The sequence below is a fragment of the Bos taurus genome, chromosome 2 (genome assembly GCF_002263795.3).
Source record: "Bos taurus isolate L1 Dominette 01449 registration number 42190680 breed Hereford chromosome 2, ARS-UCD2.0, whole genome shotgun sequence".
In the NCBI taxonomy this organism is placed as follows: domain Eukaryota; kingdom Metazoa; phylum Chordata; class Mammalia; order Artiodactyla; family Bovidae; genus Bos; species Bos taurus.
Genome location: NC_037329.1, coordinates 13,543,108 through 13,558,606, shown reverse-complemented (window position 1 = coordinate 13,558,606; position 15,499 = coordinate 13,543,108). Strand labels below are relative to the sequence as shown.

The window sequence follows — 15,499 nt, the reverse complement described above, 5'->3', positions numbered from 1 at the left end:
ATATTTTTCACAACTTTACCTAGGTAAACTCAACAAGCTTGGGCACAGGGAGAACCGAAAAGCTTATTTCTGAATAAACTTCACTTTTTATAAACTACTATTTCTGGTTACTCAAAATAATTATTTTTTACAGGTTTACTGAGGTATAATTTATATATCATAAATTCATCTACCAATTAAATAACTGAAAATTAAATAATTGTAGTAAATTCATAAAGAGTTGTACAACCACCAACCCTACCCAGTTTTAGAACATTTACATTATCCCAAAAAATTCTCTTGTGCCCATTTTCAGTTAATACCATTCTCGCCTCCAGTCCTAATACTGATCTGCTTTCTGCCTCAATAAACTTGCTTTTTCCAGACACACCCTATAAAATGAAATCATATATAAACTTTTTACAACCAGCTTCTTTCATTTAGCCTAATGTTTCTGCAGTTCATCCATGCTATAACATGTGTTGGTAGCTTGTTCCTTTTAATTGCTAAATAGTGATCCATTAAATGCATATACCAATTTAGTTTATTCATCAATTGTTGGGCATTTGAATTACTTTCATTTTTAAGCTATTTTGAACAATGAATGCCGCTATAAACATAGCCATGTGTGGACATGTAAAGTACTTTCATTTTTCTTGACAGATTCCTAGAAGTGGTATTGCTTCCTTCTGAGTTCTCAAGTGCAACTCAGAGAGGCATGTGATAAGAAAAGTAACCTCTAGATAAGAGTCAAGTTGCTGCAATTATATACTATGTATTTATTCAGCAAATACCCCAACCTGATACTGTATTGTCAGACACTGTTGGAGGAGCTGGGGATAAAACTATGAATAAAATGCTGACCCTGGCCCTAAATGAACATACAATCTAGTGAGGAATATTTATGTAGGTTTACAGGTAACTCTTCCTTTTTTTAAGGTATATACAGTTTTAAAATCTGGTTATACCACAACTAACTTACAGGTGCAAGGTTCAAAGCTGGTGAAAATTTGTGATGATTAATTCCCACTTTCCCTTCAAGACAGAGACTCTCATCAACTTGTAATAACATAAAAGAAGTTTAAAGGAAAAAACAACCCATACACAAAATGCTATGAGAAAGACTACAACAAGAAAGGTCAGAGCTTCAAAGGGTAGTAAAGATGATGAGCAAGATGGAGAAAATTAAAGAGGGCCTTACCCTCAAGGATTATTTTTGTTACTTGATTACATGATGACGGAGAGTGGAGGCTCATATTAGACTGCCTCAATCAGGAGGCCTGTAAAGAGGAATAAAGTTGATGCTTAAGCTGCCTTGCATTCTTTCTGACCTTCCTGGACATCTGATGTTCTTGGGAGATTTTGGAGTTAGCGTGAAGTGGTGTCAATGAGAGAATAATTCCCACTTGATACCTGATCTTTTAATACCCACTTTCTAATACCACCCTAATACCCACTTAATACCCTGAAAGTGAAAGTCACTCAGTGGTGTCTGACTCTTTGTGACCCCGTGGACTATACAGTCCATGGAATTCTCTAGGCCAGAATACTGGAGTGGATAGCCTTTCTCTTCTCCAGGGGATCTTCCCAACCCAGGGATTGAACCAGGTCTCGCACATTGCAGGAAGATGTTTTACCAACTGAGCCACAAGGAAAGCCCAGGCAGGGTAGGGTACCCTACCTTCATCAATTCTTTGAACTCAGAGGGAGCTCCTACCCACACACTCTACTACTCTTTCTTGAAAACATACCATCTCATGTTCAGTCTCCCCTTTTATCCATCTTAAGATCAACCGGCCCATCATTATATTACTCCCTTGTAACTCTCTGCCTCTGTCATACTTGCCAGATAAAACCCACAATAGGAGAAAGCCTATACCTATGCTCTGACTCCATCTCAACCTGAATTCACTATCACCAACCCTAAATGAGTTGCAACATTATGCCATTTTCACCATTAATTCCCTCTCCCAACTCTCCTCAGTGATTATGCGACTCCTCCTCTCTCTCAATAATGCCTCTTCATCTTGATTCTTAGGTTAATGCTTGCCTAGATGGCAATCCACTCCAGTACTCTTGCCTGGAAAATCCCATGGATGGAGGAGTCTGGTTGGCTGCAGTCCATGGGGTCGCCAAGAATTGGATACGACTAAGTGTCTTCACTTTCACTTTTCACTTTCATGCACTGGAGAAGGAAATGGCAATCCACTCCAGTATTCTTGCCTGGAGAATCCCAGGGAAGGGGGAGCCTGGTGGGCTGCCATCTACGGGGTCGCACAGAGTTGGACACGACTAAAGCAACTCAGCAGCAGCAGCAAGCCGGACCTTATATATATAGCTGGCTACTCAACATCTCCATTCAGACTTCTAGTAGGTCTCTCAAACTTAACATATCTAATTTTGAGCTACTGAGTACTATCCCTTCTATAATCGAACCCTAAATAATCTTATTTCATCATCCCAGTAAATCCTGATATTTCCTAATCGAAAAACTTTAGGTCTTAAATTTCTCACTGTTTTATATACCCCATACCAAATCCATCAGCAAATACTGTAGGGTCTGTCTTCAAAACATCCAGAATATGAACATTTCTCACCTTTACCACCCTAGGCCATGCCACACTCAGCTCTTTCAATGACTACAAATTGCCTAATCAGCTTCTCTGTTTCTACCTCTGTTTTTTCTCCAGACTATTTCTCAATCCAGCAACCACAGTGACCATAGGTATATCACTTCATTCCTCTATTACTCTTCTACAATAATATCTCAACTCAAGAGTAACTAACCAAAGTCCTTACTATGTTTGAGAAAGCCCTTTATGATCTGCCTACCCCTTCAACCATCGTCTTTATCTCCTACCACTATCTCCCAGCTCCTTCCCCAGGGGGCACTCTGGCTTACCTCCCGTTCCCTGAACAAGCCAGGTATGCTTCCACCAGAGCTTCTGCCAGTGCTGCTCGCTAAACACAGAAGGCTCCTCCCCCAGCTCACCTCACATCCTCCTAACTTTAAATCTCCGCCCTGCTGTCTCCTCAGTAAGGCCTTTCTCAGGTCAAGTCAATTAGCATATCCCCATTATCACTCTGGAGAACACAATGGCACCCCACTCCAGTACTCTTGCCTGGAAGATCCCATGGACGGAGGAGCCTGGTTACAGTCCATGGGGTCGCTAAGAGTTGGACACAACTGAGCGACTTCACTTTGACTTTTCACTTTCATGCACTGGAGAAGGAAATGGCAACCCACTCCAGTATTCTTGCCTAGAGAATCCCAGGGACGGGGGAGCCTGGTGAGTTGCCAGCTATGGGGTCGCACAGAGTCAGACACGACTGAAGCGACTTAGCAGCAGCAGCAGCAGCAGCACTGTCACTCTTCGTTCTTTTTAGAACGCATCTCTACCTGGCAATATATTCCTATTCTAACCGATCTCTGTCCAGAAGAGTATAACCTACAAGACCAGTGATATGATTTATTTGCTGCTGGATTCCCTCTCCCAGAATAGGACTCAGCTAATAGAAGGCACCCAGTAAATGTTTTAAATAAATAAAACTATGGGAACACATACAAGCGGTACTTAACCTAATTAGAAAGGGTTAGAAAAAGCTTCTCCGAAATGGTGACATTTAAGGATAGACCTGAAAGACAAGTAGAATTAGCCTAGTCAAAGAATATGGTAGAGAAAGATTTTTCTAGATAATAAAAATAACAAAAGGCTAGAGACAAGAGAAAGAATGACAATTTGTGCCATCAAAGTGTACAAATACCTCTCCCCAAATAAAATACTGCTTTAAAAATAGTCTATTCCCCCAATGAGGAAAATGAGGGCTAACACAGTATACTATCCCATATATTCCTGGCCAAAGACCACTAGGGTATGTATTTAAAACAGTATTAGCCAAGATGAGTGCTAAGAAGAACAAAAGTAAAACAAATATTTTGCAACATCTGTTATTTATTTCCTTATAGTTCCTTTTGCTATCTTTGATTTTAGAGCTTGGCAAATAATTTGATTTGACAAAAGGTAAAACTGGACTGGCCGTGAAAAACAATAATCAGATACCATGTCAAAGGTACTCAAAGGATACCAGGTTAAAAGTGGCCAAAGGCCCCTTCAAAGAAATGACTCAAGAAAACAAAACTAAAGATCAACAATACCACTAGGTTTGGTAACATACTTTGCTGTTTGAAGGAAATCATAATCATCATTGCAGTCAAAGGGATTAGCTAACAACATCTGGAAGATGGCTGAAAAACTGACAAGATATAACTTTAGGAAATTTTAAGGAAATGAATAAATAATTGCAAATGGCAGGAATGCATCTCCTTGGGGACTATGCTATGAAACCCCAAGACAAGGCTCACTGGCCCTTTTATCTGCCGAATAACTGACAGCATCCTTATTATTGTAGTTTAGTATAATTAGAACATACAATGCACAAGACACAAAATAAGGTGATTTTAAAACATATGTGTTTTGGGATCACAAGAACCACCCTTGGGAATATGACAAAAGCTGAAAAATACACTGACACATCAACTCTGTACACAATTTCAGGGGATTCCCAAACTCTATCAAATTCAGTGTGAAAGTTCAATCAGTCAGTCAGCTCAGTTGCTCAGTCGTCTCTGACTCTTTGCGACCCCATGGACTGCAGCACGCCAGGCTTCCCAGTCCATCACCAACTCCCCAGAGCTTGCTCAAACTCATGTCCATCGAGTCAGTAATGCCATTCAACCATCTCATCCTCTGTCGTCCCCTTCTCCTCCCACCTTCAATCTTTCCCAGATTCAGGGTCTTTTTCAAGAGTCAGTTCTTCGCATCAGGTGGCCAAAATACTTGGAATTTCAGCTTCAACATCAGTCCTTCCAATGAATATTCAGGACTGACTGCCTTTAGGACTGACTGGTTGGATCTCCTTGCAGTCCAAGAGACTCTCAAGAGCCTTCTCCCACACCACAGTTCAAAACCATCAATTCCTTGGCGCTCTTTATAGCTTTCTTTATAGTCCATCTCTCACATCCACACATGACTACTGGAAAAACCATAGCTCTGACTAGACAGACCTTTGTCAGCAAAGTAATGTCTCTGCTTTTTAATACACTGTCTAGGTTGGTCATAGCTTTTCTTCCAAGGAGCAAGCATCTTTTAATTTCGTGGCAGCAGTCACCATCTGCAGTGATTTTGGAGCCCCCCAAAAATAACGTCTCTCACTGTTTTGTTTCCCTATCTACTTGCCATGAAGTGATGGGACCGGGTTCCATGATCTTCATTTTCTGAATGTTGAGTTTTAAGCCAGCTTTTTCACTCTCCTCTTTCACTTTCATCAAGAGGTTCTTTAGTTCTTCTTCACTTTCTGCCATAAGGGTAATGTCATCTGCATATCTGAGGTTATTGATATTTCTCCCCACAACCTTGATTGCAGCTTGTGCTTCATCCAGCCCAGCATTTCTCATGATGTACTCTGCATATAAGTTAAATAAGCAGGGTGACAATATACAGCCTTGACGTACTCCTTTCCCAATTTGGAACCAGTCTGTCGTTCCATGTCCGGTTCTAACTGTTGCTTCTTGACCTGCACACAGATTTCTCAGGAGGCAGGTAAGGTGGTTTGGTATTCCCATCTCTTGAAGACTTTTCCGAAGTTTGCTGTGATCTACACAGTCAAAGGCTCTGTGAGAACCAATACACTTGGGATAATAAAGAGAAATATATCCCGGGATGAAAGCTATGCAGCAGGCTTATGAAAATTGTCCAGAGGAAAGTTGGAAGGCAGAGGGTTATAGGAGAGTGGGCTCCAGAAAAAAAGGAAAGCTTATAGAAAGGTGGCATGAATTTTAGACTGGATAAATTTTAATATTCTATAAAGAAAACTAATTCAGGAAAGTAATAATATTTATTTATGGAACAAATTTAACTGTGAAATAGTTCTGGAAGACAGAATCCATTTCATTTTGATAATAAATATATATATAAATACATGTCATATAAACATATTATATTATTTGGACTTCTAAGAAAGTCCAAAGTGTGATAATGGAGTGAAGCAACGCAAATCAAACATTCAGGTCTTTGCCAATTATTTTAACTTTTAGAATCAGCATATAATTTAATCTCAGAACACTATATGATTACAGGACCAAAGGACAGCATTAACAATTCTGGAAACATGAAAGTAAAAATGACCAAGGTTGATGTTATAAATATAGAGAAATACACTATTTAAAGTTTAAAAAGGAAGTAACCAACAAAATAAAAATATTAACCAAAAAAAAAAAACATCAAACATCAGGAAGAGGGGAGAGGATAGAGGAGGGGAGGAAACAATGAGCTAAACCCTCATATTTTATAGCAAAGAATTAACAGATGCTATCTAAAGTTGGCAAATAAATATATAAAAGAATGAGCATATTTCTTATAGTTCTGGAGGTAACCTCCAGATATACTAAAAATATAGGTTCCCCTGAGAAATATGAGCAGGATAGGAAAGACTGGAATAGGATTACATACCCTCACATTTCATCCTAAATTCTTCTAGACTATTTAATTATGATATATTCATGTTAGCGTGGTAAAAATTAAAAGAAAAAAAAAAAGCCAGTTTAGGTAGGTCTTTAGTGCTGATGCAATTCCTGCCAGCACTTGACCTATTTCAAATAGTTTTTAAATATATCAAAGCAAGGTTTACTTGTTTTTTCTATTGAGGGGTTCACTCTTTTATTAATTTTCTTTCTTATTTAAGCTAGAAATTACATGTGGAAGAGATATTAATTGAACGTTGATCACACTTTTAAAAAAGAATATAGACACAAGTTAGTTCTCATTGTATTAAAATTTCTTGAATTTTAGTCAAAATCAAGCATTTCTTTTAAGTTTCCATGAGGATACACACATACTTCTTTAAAAAAGTATACATCATCAAAACTGTTACATTACTTTTACTGTAAGATGATTCCTTCTATAATCAAAGTATTATTTGCTAGCCTACTACATCCAAGTCGACCAAGATTGAAAGATGGGTGCACGGAAAACAGGAGTGAGGTTTCACAAATAAAGAGATTACTTTTGTTTTGCTTCCCCTAGTGGAGGCTGGAAGAAAGGAAGGAGGGGAGTAACAGGAGGGACTGGGAGGCGTGAAAAGCCTTGATGGGATCATTACAGCACTTCACTTGTCAGAGCAGGATTCACAGATCTGAAAGGATACATTCAGAAGACATTAAAAGACAGTATTAAAAGTGACAAACCCTCAACGACCAGTGTAACATTTTATAAAAGTTAGAGGGGTTTCTGAAGGTTCTAGGTTTAGGTAACCAAGTGAATTGTAATGATTCAAAACAAAGAATACAGAAAAGACACAGAATGCAGGATAACCATGTGTTCAACACTGGACACAAAGTGTGATGTTCAGGTTGTGAAGCTGTCCAAAGTGTAACTATACACAGTATATTACTAGATAGTACAGTATCTAGCGTATTATTTAGTTGATGATATACTATTTAGATGAAGCCATGGAAGTAAAATGTTTTCTTACATACATATATTGCAGGAAGTGAAAAAAAAGGTCATTGAGAAATATCTACATGAAAACAGCTGGTAGAAAAAAAAGTGAAGCAGACCTAAAAGTTAGAGACGTAATATAAATAAAAGCTTCCATTTTTCAAAAGCAATGTGTTACACAAGTCTGCTGAGTGGTAAAACCAAAACTCAAATTTTGGTTTGTTGTCCATCCCTTTAACCAATATAGTATCACCATGATGGCAGCCATGACAAGACAAGTAATGCCCATTTTAGAGACTAACTAGGAATAAGCAAGTTTCCTTACCCTTTCCTTCTAACTCCGGACTAAACCACAGTGCATGTGTCAAGAGCCTCCCCATACCCCCAAAACACATTTATGCTTTTAAGAAGCTGGGGCTTCACTAAAAAGTACAATTATTTTTATAGCTAATAATATAAAGTGTTTTAAAGTGCTGGTAAATTTGGATCTTGACATAGTTATAGACAATATTTGAATAAATGAAAGCTAGCTAAGTTAAAGCTTATCAATCAGGTTCATTTACTCATCGTTATTTACTGTCTCTCATGAGCCAAGCACTAGGGATAAAATGGTGTCTAAAAACAGGCTTTAACGCTGTGCCTCTGAACAAACTGTGATGAAATTATGACACTTTTAGAGTTGCTCTGTCTTGTCTTGAGTGACTTTGTAAGCTACTTAATTAAAAATGTTTGTTACATATAATAGCATCTTGTAATACTGTGCTCCAAGAAAGAGGAAATAAACAATAAGTATAACACAAATATTCCTCTAAGTTTGAAAGCTTAACTTCAAATTATTTCAATAATGGCCTATACCTAAGTCCAGAATCCCTGTATTATTGTACCACCCCACTCACTAATAATGTCTTCATTCTTAGGGAGTTAAGACCTAACTGAACATACATAAGACAGTAATTTATATCATTTTCTCCTGAATTTGGGAATCAAATCCAAAGTTTTATACTAAATGTACAATAAATAAGAAAATTCCTTAATGATACTTTTGAGCCAGATATTTTTACAGTTTTAAACTAGCTTTTAGATGTAAATACAGCATAGGAAAAAAGGGGGGAATTGTTTTTAGAAGTTTAGGAAAAAAATTTCTTAAAAGTTTTAATATACACCTGAACATTAGCTTTAAGAATTTCTTGGGCAAAACAACTTTTACCTATTGATAAAATAAGGAGTTTCTACTCTTTTCTTCATCCAGGGAAATAACAGATTTCCCTCTATATGTTCATAAGAAATCTATGAGAAACAAACCATAAATCCATTTGACAGTTATACTTTCAAAATAATGGAAGATATGATATAGACAAATAACCTCTCAGCTCAGAAATGTTTTCCTTATCTAAATTAAATAAGAAAATCTATAAAGCCTATTAAAATATATAGCCAGGGGCTTCCCTGGTGGTCAAGTGGTTATGAATCTGCCTGCCAATGAAGGGCACATGGGTTTGATCCCTGGTCCGGGAAGATTCCACATGCGAAGGAGCAAGTAAGCCCATGCGTTCCAACTACTGAGTCCACTTGCCCTAGAACCCATGCGCCACAACAGAAGAAATCACCAGGTGAGAGGCCCGCCTGCTGCAGCTAGAGAGTGGCCTCTGCTCGCAGCAACCACAGAAAGCTCACTCACAGTAGCCAAGGCCTGGCTCAGCCAAAAATAAATAAATAAATCTTAATTAAACACACACACACACACACACTGTTCAGTCCTAAGTCGTGTCTGACTCTTTGTGACCCCATGGGCCCTCCAGGATCCTCTGTCCATGAGGTTCTCCAGGCAAGAATACTGGAGTGGGTTGCCATGTCCTTCTCCACACATATATATTTTATATATATAGCCCGGCATATATTAGACACTCAATTAAGTAGCTGCTATAATAAAACTGGCTTTTATTTATATGAATTTTATTTAATTGACTGCTTTGAAGCATATAGGGCATTTAATTCAACACCACGATCCAGGAAAAAAAATCACATTCCTTGGTATGGACTCTCCCTACGTCCAAAATTGGGGGTGGGATAGAATTTGTAAATTTACAACTGGTCACAACTACACAAGACAGTAAAAGTGACTCAACAGATTCAACATCATCACTACTGAAGCCATGTTAGGAACCAATCCTATTAGTTGGCACTGCCCTCCTTCACTGTATACGAGATATCTGTGTGCTCCCAGTTTCTACTGGATTTAAAAGTATGGGAGCTGGCACAAGAGCAGATACCTGAGAAACAATAAAAAAAAAATCAACAATTTTTCGCTGCAAAATAAGACTGGCTTTTTTGTAAGGATCATTTTAGAAACTTGAAAGCAAAAACTTTGCTGAATTTTCTACTGAAACAATCTTTCTGTGACTGCCTTTTCTGAAATTGAGGACAAGTGGTGCTTGTGTAACATGCATGAAAACAGAAATACTGCTCATCAGTAATTCTCCTTGATCCCTGAGATAATACAAGCATGTTCTATAGCACATATCTCTACAATGGCCCAAAGACCAGGAATAAGAAGAGAAAAAAGGCAACTGTGATGTCAATACCATTTCTTCAGTGTATTTAGCCAGAAATCGGTAAGCTCCGATCATCCCAGACACTACTGTCATTCCCTGTCCTTATACTTCTATTAACCACTTCTCTAGAATTAAAAAATTACAAGATGAAACCCCTCATTTCCTAACCCAAACTCACTAGGAACTTAAGAGGATTTTAGCTCTTAAAACTAAGATCACCAAACTTCACAAACAGTACACACAGTACTTTAGCGTGTAAAAAACAGCAGAAGGGCATTACACAGAATAGCTGTAAAGGCCGTAGGACAAAATTCAGACTTTGCAAACAACACAACCAGAGTACCTTCTACAGGTAGAGATAACATTTAACAATGGTGTATAATTGATATTATAGGTTAAACATAGAATTATCACATGACCCAGCAATTCTACTCCTAGGTATATATTTCCAAGAGAAATAAAAAACATATGTCCATATAACTTTTACACAAGCATTCATAGTAGTAGTATCCGTAATAGCCCAAAGAGCACAAACAACTCAAGCATCCATCAATTGATGAATGGATAAATAAAAGGTGATATATCCACACAGTGGAGTATTTTTTGGCAATAAAAAGAAGTACTGATATATGCTACAACCTGAATAAACCTTGAAAACATTATACTAAGTGAAAGAAGCCAGTCAAAAAAGACACATTATTTATTTTATCTATATAAAATCTACAGGACAGGCAAGCATACAGAAGGAGATTCATGTTTGCCCAGAGTTGGGGTGGTGGGGATACTGGCAGGAGTGACTGCTAATGGGTCTTGGGTTTCTTGTGGGGATGACAAAGATGATCTAAAATTGACTGTGGCACTGGGACACACAACTCTGTGGGTGAACTAAAAACCACTGAATTGTACATTTTAAACAGGTGAACTGTATGCTATGTGAATCATATCTGACTAGTTATTTTAAAAATCAATTTTGTGCTACAAAAGTTGAAAAATAAACATTAAAAAACAAACAACAATAACAAAAACCTAGTATTATTGTAAACAGCATGCCCAGCAAATCAAGAACAAAGATTATCAACTTATTCAACAAAAAATTTTACTGATATGAAATATGTTTAATCAGATCTTGCTAATTTTCTAATAAAAGGTCTTGTATCAAGGAACTATGCTTATTCTCATACAGAAATTTTCACACACATATAAATTAAACTGAAAAGATTCTCTGAAGAGCTCATATCACAGATTTCATAAGCCATGAGAAAGAGAAGCATAAAATTAAATGTAAAACAGATTTCATTATAAAATCTTTTAGAGTGAATATATAACCTCTCAGATGAGTTAGCGAACTAATATCAACAATTGAAGAAAGAGTTTTCCACACAATAATAGTGTTCTGAAGACATGTTCATTTTCAGTTATTCATATCTAATCAGGAACTAACTGTGATATCTTAATATACCAATGATAAAACAAAATCTTCTGTGAAACGAAAAGAAAGACTTCTATTAACCTATATTCACAAAAACAGAAAACTTTTAAAATAAAACTTTAAAAAATTATTTAAAAAGCACTTCAGACTTATTTTGTTAGTTCTGACTGGTATTTTTCCTTCACATTAGAATATTTTTAAGTGAAAGCTGAATAACAGGCTAAATACAAATCTTCAATGAACATACACATGATCTGAAGAAACCACAAGATGACAAAATATCTTTTAAGCAGAGCTTCTCAAAAGTAGGGAGATTGTATGTAAGAGGAAATTTCTAGACTAAGTTTGTACATTAAGAAAAAGAGAAAAGAATTATAAGGCCACCAGAGAAAAAAGGAAAAAGAGAAGACACGCAGAAAGAGTCCAAGTCAACAAAATTTAAATGAAAAGACCACAGTAAGGTGAAAAATAACCCTAATTTCCTAAAGTGAGTTATTCACAGCAGTTGTTATAAAGAATTACCAAAAGATATGTGAAGGAATTGGCAAGACTCTAAATGTTACCATCTTTCAATATAATACTATGAAAAACTTTACCGTCTGAGGAAATGTAATATGGAATAATAAAGATCCTAACACCATCAGCTTGTTATCTTATTTAATGTAACAAGTTTTTCTCAATTATAAAAAGAAATACATTTTAAAGTTAAACAGCTAATTATGAAAAACAATACAAGCTCTATGAAGACATTTTCTAACTTCAAGACAAAGTTAAACCTATGACTGTAAGAAAAAAGTCCCTAACTTGGTCATGCAAATACTAATATTTGAAAATATATACATATCTATTACCTTACTCTTTGTTGCAACTTGAAAGGGAATAAGTATATGTAAGAAATTAAGATCCTATTTTTCTATAATAAAATGGCAATGTAGCTCAATTGTTTTTTCCACCAATTTCTGAGATAAGAATATTATCTCTAAAAGCCTTTAATGTATATAGTTTATATATTCAGAATACAAAGAATTAGATAAATAAGAGCTACTTCAAGTACTGACCATTACTTCCACTACAGATGGCTAAAATCAAGTAATATATAAATTTAAATGACTTACATTGTTGTTGCGAGTTTCTACAGCAGGGAATTTTCTGACTATGAATTTCACAGCAGATTCCAGGTTTTTGTCAATAAGGTAGGATGGTTTTGCCTTGGGGTCTCCACAAGCCTATAAAACAACAGTAATAAAAAAAAAGTGAAATGCATCGTTTTTCTAAAACCAAAAAATAATAGCAAATCTGTAATCAGAAATTAGAGAGATACTTGTTTTTGGTGAGCAGGTGATAAAATGAATAGGCAAAGTGCAGGGATTGTCACAGCTGAAATATGCAATGGGAGACAGTACAGAGATGTTCTTCTACTGAAAAAAAATGCATGGAAAGTTTCAAAGCAGTTAGCGCAGAACAGCAGTGAAGGAAAAAGCTCAAACCTAAAAAAAAAAAAAGAAAAGAAAAAGAAAAAAAAATTCTTGGTTTGAGGTAGGATTGTATTCATCTGAAGCTAATAAAGTATGACAAAATTAAATATTCAATAAGAGTACTAGAAATGTTTCTATGTGTTATATAATAAAAGCTTATGTTTAAATGTCTTTTCCAAAATGTTCTCCTCATTCAATCTAAACATTTTAAATACAAGAGCCCTAGTTCAAAAGAACTGGAAGGCGCTAAAACTGGCCTTATAGTATTAACTTGTGTTGCCGAAAATCTGAGTTACAACATTGTTTTCCATCATACCAGCAGCACTTCAAACAATGAAATCTACATCTATTCTATATCTCATAAGCACAGAACAAATGGAAATGTTTACATTTTGACCACATCAGCAGTACAGCCTTCTCTGTATTAAACTGTAAAGCATTGTACAAATGTAAGGCATTTTTATTAGAAAGAACTTTTTATCTGAACTATTAGCAATACAGAATAATCTTCAATACTGTTCAGTTTCATTCTGTGACATTATTAACTGCTTCCTAGTGAATTACTAAAATGGTAACATTTCTACTTAACTTCATTGTATTTTAAAGAGGGTATGTCCTTTGAAAAGTTATCTATTATGTGTGAGGAAATACAATACTGTAATTTAATGATTTTTCACTGTTTACTATAGCTATGTTGTGGATTGCAGAAAGAGAAGTTATGAAACATGAAACTGATCTGAAAGCGGGCAAGCGGGCAAAGGGAAGGTGAAAAGCTTTGCAAACCTTCCAAACTTGTCCTTGCTGGGGAAGCATTGTAATAAAAAGAGAGAAAATTACTTGTAAACAATGACTGTCAAACTCTGACATACGTTTCAGTAGAGAACTTATGCACTGCAGACTATGAATAACAAAACAAGATGGAAACTATATGGTGCTACAATTTTAAAGGTATTCTAAGCAGCAAGTTTTAGTACACAGTAAGTTTATAGAGTTTATATTATTCATATATATTTAAATACTACTGTGAGGTGTACAACCATGTCAGTTTCTTGGTGCTCTTTCTAAATAACTTAAAAATAATACTAGAAGGAAAAATAAAGACTACATGCAAGTATAAAAACAGGAGCAAAACCATCAGTGAAATTTTACATACCTTAAAAAGAAACGGTAGCCAAGAATAAAAATAAGTCGTTATTGGATGACTTCTGCACTTTAGCTCAAATTCCAACTGTTTTTCAAATATCAACTAACTCCTTACCAAGCCCAAGTATAAAAATCAATGCAAAAATTCCTATATTTTCCAAAAGGAAATAGGAATGGAGTAAGAATTATCTTAATTCTCAAACATAATTAGATAAAACAAAACTAACTATAAGAAATTTAGAACTTCATAATCTTTAACCAGACTGACACAAAGCTATTGTATAAATTTCATTTCAATATCATAAATACTAATATATCTGACTTTTCCTCAGAGTCAGCTTTTTAAACTAGCTTAAAATACTATTTCTCATAAATTAATCTTCCAATTAACCCACATCCCCCAAAATATTATATATAGGAATAACTGAGAGCCACATAACTAAGAATTTGTACCAATGGAAATAGCTACATATTAGCAATTCCTTGTATCAATGATAAAATGAAAACCAAGTTTCAAGAACATGCCTGAGGTAGTACAGAATACTAAAGTGATTCCAAATTCTTTTTAAATATTATGTATCATCTTTCATACTCTAATTATTTTAAAATTCAGTTATTCGTTCTAACAATATAAGTGAAATAACTAATAAAATATAATAGACTACCATACCCATTCCCAGAGATCACGAATTTTATTGTGTAAGAATTTAATCAAGTAACTAATAAGATATATCTGTATATAAACAGCTCTTCCTTACTGCCCAGAAAATAAAAAGAATGGAATTTCATTTCAGTGGAAAAATAAGTGGTTATATGGTCTTTCCTTGGAATTAATTTAACCTTTTCCCACACTCCTCACTGAGCCATATTTAAACAAACTACGCTGGGAGACAGTATGCCATAAAGATGAAGAACACAGACCCCGGAAGAGAAGACTAAATTTCAGTCTTCACCACTTACTATCCATGGGACGATCCATACTTGAATATATTACGACACATCTCCTAATCTCAATTTCTTCATGTGTAAATGGGGAAATCAGTATTTACCTAATAGCTACAATTATAATTACCTAAGTAAAAGTCTTATGTGAATAGTAACCACTGAATAGTCTTTATCATAGTAAACAGAATTAGAAATAATGACTAAGATTCTTTCCTCCAATCATTTATTCTTTATATACCCCAAGTCTAAACATAACCAAATTTGCTTTACTCATAGAAAACGAGTAGCCTAGTAGTTAAGAACATGAGTTATAAGATAGGCTGTCCATGTTCAAATCCTGGCTCCTAGCTATAACCATAAACGAGTAATTTTCTGTGCCTCAGTTTCTTCATCTGTTAAATAAATCATAATTGCAATCTACCCTAAAAAGTTTTTGCCCATTAGATTAGTATCTGTGGGTGCTTATGGGTGTGTGTGTGC

At 35.6% G+C, this 15,499-nt stretch overlaps 1 protein-coding gene across 2 annotated transcripts in view; it reads right to left on the bottom strand.

Moving 5' to 3' along the window:
- Nucleotides 1-15,499, bottom strand: part of NCKAP1 (NCK associated protein 1) — a 105,779-nt gene that overhangs the window by 78,162 nt on the left and 12,118 nt on the right. The window contains exons 2-3 of one of the 2 annotated variants that reach the window (XM_024979807.2): nt 13,715-13,732; nt 12,572-12,682 (exon numbers count right to left, since the gene is read on the bottom strand). In XM_024979807.2, coding sequence (XP_024835575.1) covers nt 12,572-12,682; nt 13,715-13,732 — 129 coding nt within the window. The remainder of the gene's footprint in view (nt 1-12,571; nt 12,683-13,714; nt 13,733-15,499) is intronic. The other variant, XM_024979808.2, reaches the window with a different exon arrangement.